Source organism: Gastrolobium bilobum, unplaced genomic scaffold (genome assembly GCF_033153095.1).
Source record: "Gastrolobium bilobum isolate Gb01-03AN ecotype WA unplaced genomic scaffold, APGP_CSIRO_Gbil_v1 utg7036, whole genome shotgun sequence".
In the NCBI taxonomy this organism is placed as follows: Eukaryota; Viridiplantae; Streptophyta; class Magnoliopsida; order Fabales; family Fabaceae; genus Gastrolobium; species Gastrolobium bilobum.
In genome coordinates, this window is record NW_026899659.1 from 15324 (window position 1) to 23255 (window position 7932).

Here is a 7932-nt window from a genome sequence, read left to right on the forward strand (position 1 = left end):
TTCTTAACTTCTTGTTTTCATGACTTGATGGTATAGGTTATTATATCTGACAGTCTAACAGTTCGAACAAATGCTATAATGCTACTTCATTGGACCTCGAGTTCATGGCTGGGGTATTTGAATCTAAGGTCCCTTTGGGACGACTTGAATTCACATCTAAGGTCCCGTTTGGATAGCCTGAATGATGTATTGTCCTATGTTGCCCAGTCAAGTGAGCTCGTTAGCAATGGACAAGCTTCAGGTTTCACTTATCTTCATGGGACAACTTGTGTGTCAAACTCAAGGCCTTGGCGTGATTGGCCGAGTTGCGGCATAACAACCTGAAATTTTATCTGGAGAATAAATAAAAATAATGGAATTGCCACTAATTTTATCTATATTGGAAAAATTGAAAAAAATATATATATATATATATATTTACTTTACAAACTGGTCTTTAAAATTTTAGATCGAAGTTTGAGAGTCTAATTCTGCACATAAAAAGATCCCCAATTCCTACATTTAAAATGGTTACCTTAAGTTCATTTTGCGAATTACAATAATTTTCTGAAATATTAGCTTTAATCCTAAAGACACCCTATACTTTCCCAAAAACCTTTATCTATATAGTATACATGCATACAGGAAAAGACAAATAACTTGAGATAGATAAAATGCGTGTTGTATGAATAAATACAAAGTATCATGTAATGCTATGTAATACAAATAAAACATAATACAGATAAAATATCATATACTTTCCCATTGTGTATGGTTAAACTCTGTATAGTATACTACAACTGATGTTTTAAGCATGAAGAACTAAGAAAACAAAGCTATTAATATCTCAAGGAAACTTTCTGGTAAACACTTCCATATTTTTTTGTGTTTTAATTTTTATTTAGTTAGCATACATAGAAGGAAATAGAACATTGATTGGTAGATATCTGCTAAACAGAGAAACAATGCATATTGCCAATAGATTGAATGATTAAGTAACACCAATAGAACAGCTTTATTCATACAGTGATCATCCAAAAGCAATTGCAACTCTAGCTTGTCATGTCCATGTACTAATTGAATGGGGCATCATACCACTAGCAGCTTTGACAGAGAATACGGTTTTGCTGAGCATCTACCAACAATTCATTAAAGACAACAGGCTCTTTAAGTACTGCATTTACACTAGAGTGCATCTCATGTGAAGTAAATCCATCATCCTTCATGTAAAATAGGTGCAACACTTTTGTCATTTTCCAAAACAAATCCTTGCAATCTCTTGGAACTATGCTTCCTTTTTCCTGCAAAATTAATCTCAGGAGTTCTATTCTCTTATCCTCAATAATACCCTTCATCTCTTCAATGGCATCTTCTGCAGTAATAAGTCCATTGCTATGAGAAATACGCAAAGTCACTGCATTCACTTTCCCTTCCTCAGATTCTCTCTACAGCAGAGACAAAAAGAATTAGTCACCTTAAAACCAGGCAGGGGGAATCATAGAGCAGGAATGGACTATATACCTTAAAACTGTGAATATCATTAAGAAGACGCCCACAAGTGCTCATTAGCTTAAACAGACAATCCAATTCATTATTTTCAGCAACTTCATCTGAAAGCTTAGGTCCAACGAGGTAGAGTGCTGGGAGGACAATAGGTCCTAAGGCAAATGATGTGTATGCATTTTGCATATAATCATCAATTGCTGGGACAGTTTTGGTTCTCAACCACTCAGCTTCTCTAAACATAGACCGGATCAAATTCAACCACTGCCTCAAAAAAAAAAAAAAAAAATCAATTAGTTAAGAAGAATATCTTAACTGGGAGAACTCCAATAGGACTTTATGATAATGAAGTAAATTTAGAAGATAAGTACCAAAACTAATATTTCATGAACATTCAGAACCCGTGATCATTGTCAAGGTCTCGCAGAGACAATATTTAGCATTAGATTTTTTCTTTTATTTGGGGGAGAGGAATGAAGAAAGATATTAGGGCTTAATTTACTTTTCATGTTCACCCAACCAGACACAATTGAAATTTGACTATATAGGAAAATCAAAATAACTTAAGTAGAAAAATGTAAGCAGAAAGATGGAGAAACATCTCACAATGTTGATAACTTTGTTTTTCACATTATGTCCTTGCCGCTTGACTGATTTCTCTCCAATCGCACAAATTGAGCTGCGAATTGCAGAAAATATTATCTTAACTGTCTCAGAACAACCGTCAGTGTCGATATCCACATCCCACCTGCAGTTCAATTTCCATAACATCACTCTTTGTGCAAGAACATAGTAAGAGAATTCAAACGGAAATGATGAACTGCAACAGCTTCAATTAAGAATAGGAATATACTCCTCAACTAGTTGAATAAGGTTCACTTGCTCCTCTTCAGAACTCCCAACATCAAAGAAATCATCAACAACTGTTGTGAGCACCCCGTTTTTCGCCCATGACATGCGAGCATCAGAAAGTTCGGGAGAGAAAAGTGTAGCTGCACCAGAGAAGTAACAATAGGCCAGTTTCTGTCTTGCAAATTTTAGTTTGTCTAGTCTACTCTCAATAACCCACCTGCATATGTTTGATTACAGTTAGTTCAAACTTGAGGAAATGCATGTCCCTTAGTTGAAATTTGAGCAGGATACTATCTTTATGACGCATATTTGAATAAAGCTTCTAGAAAACCAAAGCAGTAGCATGGATAAAAGAATCCAGATCCCTCAATGACTTAGGCCAGAAGAGAAAGCATGAGGAAGATATACTTAAAATTGCTTGTGGTTTGCATGATCAAATTTTCAACTATGATTATGATCTTTCTTTATGGATCTCTAGCGAGATATAGCCCTTTGATAATTTAAAAAAAAAAATTAAAAAAAAGAAGAAGAAAGAAATACCTTGCAAGTTTAAAATTTTTAAAATTGAAAATTTAGTAATTTACTCTAAACAACATCTAATTTTTGAGGACTCTTGCACAACTTTTTCTTTCCGATTCTTCAATTCTAGGATTTGATTTTGCTGATTTTCAATGATGTTAGTTGAAAGTTTGATTCATATAAGATAAACAATTTTCAACAAGCTTTGGATGGTAATATTTAAACAAAATGTGCTGTTTTGATCTGGTTTCAGGATATTTATTTACTGGAATAGGAGTTCACAATGTGTGTCATACTGGCTGATTTTCCATTCTCAGATATAGCAACCCTACAAGCCAAGAACGAACTTGCTTTTAAGAATAAGGCATTATTTACCAAACGGTTTTTATATAAACAACCTTTTCATCGAACCGTGGAAGGGCTTAACGCTAGTAATTTAAATATATTTTCAAGAAACCTTGGTCAAGTGGCAAGGAAAGAGGAGGATGTCGAGGAAGTGGAAATTGTCCAAAAGAATCCAGATCCAGAAGAGAAAGCATGAGGAAGACACAGTTAAAATTGCTTATGGTTTGCATTACCAAATTTTTAGCTATGATTATGATCTTTCTATGTGGATCTCTACCCAGAAATACATCTTTGGAAATTAAGGTTAAAAAAAAAAGAAAGAAAGATATACCTTGCAAGTTGTTTGAACTCTTCACTATGTATTGATTGGCATATATTGAAGTCCTCTACTGCAAGTTTTAGAATTTCTTGGTTTGCAAGGTTGCAAGATCTGGACCACACTAACAATCAAGAATTTGATCTAAAAAGAGAGGAACAAAAAGAGGAACATGAGACAGAGGAAACAAACTACCAGAGGCCCACCTGTATGATGTTTTTAAAATCCTTGTTTCTTCTACATTGTAGTGCTCCATTGATCTCCTGTTTAACAAACGCTCCAAATTTGCATGATAAGGAAAATTAAGAACGTCGCTGACCTAATGTCCAAAAACATTGCAATTTTAGGAATGATTATAAGATTGTATAAAAATATGTAGCTAAATTTTGTGAAAGATTAAGAGAAGAAACTACCTCATGGTCAACATAACTACGGAGTTTATCAGCATATAGTCGGTAAGGGGAAGATTCCTGCTTCAGAAGATGTCTTGTCCAGGTCTTTTGTCCTGCCAAAACTGATTCATCGGGATGTATAATGACTTGTGAAGCCCTATATAATTCTAAAACAGCACCAACATCCTTCAAGTACCCTTTCAAGGAATTGGCAAATTTATCTTCAGAATATTGATAAAATGGATCTACAAAGACACAATATACATATTAGCTTCTTCGGTCATTTCCTAAAAAACAAAAATTGTAAACTACTTAAGTGTTGCAATGATCCAACCTGAGGATACATCATAGCCATTGAGACGCAATATACGAAATGCCATTGCACAAGTGGTGGGATCTAAGAATATTTCTTCTACTCCTTGCAGCCAATTTCTGTTTTTTCACAAATTAAATATGTAGAGATTCAATGAATGAAAATGAAAAGTTTCTATGCTTGGACAAATATTTGAGTGTTTTCAAACTTACTATCAAAGGCTGCTGAATACTTTAAATAAAATGGTATCTATATTTTCATCACATACATTTATAATTTCTTTCCAACTTCTCCACTGCATGACATTTTAATATTTCACCTTAAAAGGTGCATTCCTCTCAAATGGATTATTACCTATATGTTTCATCCAATGCACCTCGAATTTCCTCTTTGAAATGATGAGCAATACCCAACCTTTCAAGACTGTCAATCATACACAAACGGGCATATATTTCCAGAGGATAAACTGTTGGAACTGAAAAAATAAAAATAAAACACCAATTAATGTAAAAAACAATAGTAACTAAAAATAAATTCAGAAAAACGTAAGTCTGAAAACATACCTGCATTCCCAAACTTTTCTAATACTGATTGGAGGTAATTAAGACAGTCATTATTCTTAAGGTGCTGAAAAGCAGCTGCAGTTGTAGCAGGTGAATTAAACAAAGATCCATTCTTTCTTTGATACTTCATGATTGTTTTCCAGTCCTGTGACTTCATCATTCCTTCTGAAACATAAGCTAGATATGCTCTCCACCCTTCTGAATTGCTTTGACTGCCTCTAAGTTAAGACAAATGGACCTAAAAGAGGTCAGTTCAGGGAATTCAGGGAAAGTGGAAAAGAAGATCTTTCTACCTTTAAATTCTTAGCATCTAGAAGTTGCTAAAAGGATCTAAAAAATCAGAGATATTTTTCTGACAGGAAAAATCTTGAAATATATACAAGAGAAGACCAAAATACTACCTTTGGTGCTCTATCTCTTTCTTCTGGATCATTGCTTCGAAGCTTGCAGCTCCAATTGGAAGGTTAATGCCCAAATTTTGTGCAGATTCAACTAAAGAAGGAAAAAGTATATCAAATCCTATGGGAGGCTGTTGCTTCTCATCCTTGATTGAAGTAATGTTCGACTCAATAAATTGAAGACCTGCAGGAATATCAGGAAAATTCATTCATATAACAACAGAGGATGTGATAGCCATGAAAAGAGTAAGGTACCTTTGTTAATTTGATCTTCACCAGTACCCCATTGTTTTAATGCAAGGATACATGCTAAGGTAGATAAGAGAGAATCACTCATCAATAACGGATGGCGACCGGGAAGACCCCAGGAGCCATCAAAGAGTTGATTATCCAACAACCAATTTAAGCACTGAGGGAAAAATGGGGCATGAGGAGAAGCTGGAGAAGGAATCATTGCCACCCAAGCTGTATCATATGAAGAAATAGAAAGTTCAACCTTGTTGAACATGTTCTTGATTCTTTCTTTAGTGTCTTCAAGGCACTGCAAGCAATAAAACCCATACTTTCTTTCCTTACAAGTTCTCACAGAAAAATATTTGAAAAAAAAGAAAAGAAAAACTTCAAATTATGCATGTCATACCAAAGCTGTACTGTTATTTTTCATCTTTACATTTGATGCAATCCTCGAAGAATCTGTCAAAAAGAAAATCATATCAGAGCTTCCAGGAAGTACTATAAAGAGATATGCATGTTTCATATGCACATAGAACAAGAGATAATCCAACATTGAAATAAAAATGGAAAGGAGAACAACACCAAGTCAAATATGTATTTCGGATTTACTATTTGTTACCAGTAAATAGATTATGTTAGTTGTTATAAGCAGAAAGAATCATACAAGGCAAAATCCTTTAGGTTTTATCATATCCCAGTTGTTTGGGTATGAGCTATACATAAATATTGGCACCTACAACCCATCATGATTTTTCTGAAATATGTGATGCTTAATGCACTTTCAACCTTTCTGTTAATACATACACGGAGAAATGTAGATTACCCAAGACTAATCTTCTATTTCAAAGCTTAGCTCATCACTATGATCATTAAAGAAAATAGACTTCAGCATATGAAATTCACTATTTTTTCCCTTTTTTTACACCCAAACAGTCTAATATAACCATTTGCTCCTGAATTTTGAAGAACACAAACAAAGAATCAACCAATAGAGCAATAAATATCCCAGCAATTCAACTCAGGATGCTATCACAGCAAATCAACACCTAGATACAGCTAATCAAGCAATAAACATCCCAATCTGGACCTAGCAGTTGACAAACCCAACACTACAATTGGGAAAGTTTGTCACTGCAAATTCCTAAACTTTACCAATACTAGTTCAATGTAGCAGCTTCACCAAACTCTTGCAATCAAAATTCTTAAAAAAAAAAAAAAATTATTCCATCTTAACAGAAAAAAATTGCATAGCCCTTTAGGAACCCAGTTTGCAAATTGCCACCCAAGTACAGAGATAGTGGAAAAAGAGAGATAGAGAGAAACCTGAAGTTGAAGAAATGGAACAGAGAGGAGTGATGAGGCCTGAGAGAGACATGACAAATTGTGGTATCTCAGTGAAAAAACAAAATGGTTGTTGTTGTTATTTGATGTCCAAACACCAAACTGTGTCAGAGTGTGGTATGAGAAAGTGTGGTGCATGCGTACTATATAGTACCAAGGGTGTATGGATTTAAGGTAGCACAATTTTATTTAAAATAGCACAATCTTTTTTTTTTCTCTCTCCCTTTTTTAAATGTCCTCGTTTTATATATGCTTCATATATTTATATATATATAAAAAATAATCTTATTTTTTATAATATAAAAAATAATTTTAGTTTTTATAATATAAAAGAAATTAAATTCATAGTTTATATATATATATATATAAAAGGTAATTTATTTTTCATATTGCTACAAACAAAATTTTAATATGAATTATTATAATTATATATTTCAAAGACTACATAATTATAATATTAAATATTATCTATTGATGTGAAAAAAGAGAAAATAATTTTAATAGTATAATTATATATTTTTGAGAATATAAAATCATATTAGGTGACATGAAAGGATTTTTTTCACGAACTTAAGAAAAAAGGACCAATTGCAGCGAATTTTGCAGCTAACATAATGTACGAGAGAGAATGATTGGGACCAACAACCGAACTAGACGACACGACTGACGAGGTAAAAATTGCAGGGAATTTTTCTTTGGATCTTGGGAATGAAAATTGGAAAAAGCATCACCCATATTAAATTCTCACATCATCGCTCTACTGGTTTAGATTGATCGTTTATTTTTGGGAAAAGTCACCGATATTCTCGTGGTTTATTTCAGAATCACTTATGTTCCTGTAGTTTTTTTTATAACATATGCTCCTGTACTTTTTAAAAAATATAAAATCACAAGGGCATATGTGATAAAAAAATATACCCTTTTGCAAACCACAAGAGCATATGTGATAGAAAAAAAATCACAGGGGCATAGGTGATTCTGAAGTAAACCACAGGGACATCGGTGAACTTTTCTCTTTATTTTTTTATTTTTATAGTAGTGTAAAAATAGTTTATCTCTTATTTTTGTAGGAGAGATAAATGTAAAATTGCTAAATGAAAATAGTAGAATTTTCTTTTATATGAATTTTATTAAGGAAAAAGTGTATATCCTTTAAATGAGATAAATTTATATTCTT

The 7932-nt window shown here is 33.2% G+C and overlaps 1 protein-coding gene across 1 annotated transcript; it reads right to left on the reverse strand.

Moving 5' to 3' along the window:
* Window positions 1-923: 923 nt before the first annotated feature.
* Window positions 924-6860, reverse strand: LOC133292397 (ent-kaurene synthase, chloroplastic-like). Its single transcript, XM_061490795.1, has 14 exons — window positions 6738-6860; window positions 5821-5873; window positions 5436-5721; window positions 5184-5364; window positions 4783-5000; window positions 4574-4694; window positions 4241-4338; window positions 3928-4151; window positions 3721-3833; window positions 3530-3628; window positions 2336-2551; window positions 2089-2230; window positions 1501-1746; window positions 924-1424 (listed from the first exon to the last, which is right to left on the reverse strand). Exons 1-14 carry the CDS (start codon window positions 6787-6789, stop codon window positions 1077-1079), a joined length of 2397 nt encoding a protein of 798 aa, XP_061346779.1. The 5' UTR covers window positions 6790-6860; the 3' UTR covers window positions 924-1076.
* Window positions 6861-7932: the final 1072 nt, after the last annotated feature.

Excerpts from the sequence above, each read along its gene's own strand:
- LOC133292397 (XM_061490795.1), bottom strand. The coding sequence starts at position 6,789 with ATGTCTCTCTCAGGCCTCATCACTCCTCTCTGTTCCATTTCTTCAACT. Across the intron at positions 5,722-5,820 it reads AAAATAACAGTACAGCTTTG|TGCCTTGAAGACACTAAAGA; the intron begins GTATGACATGCA and ends TATTGCTTGCAG. Across the intron at positions 5,365-5,435 it reads TGAAGATCAAATTAACAAAG|GTCTTCAATTTATTGAGTCG; the intron begins GTACCTTACTCT and ends ATATTCCTGCAG.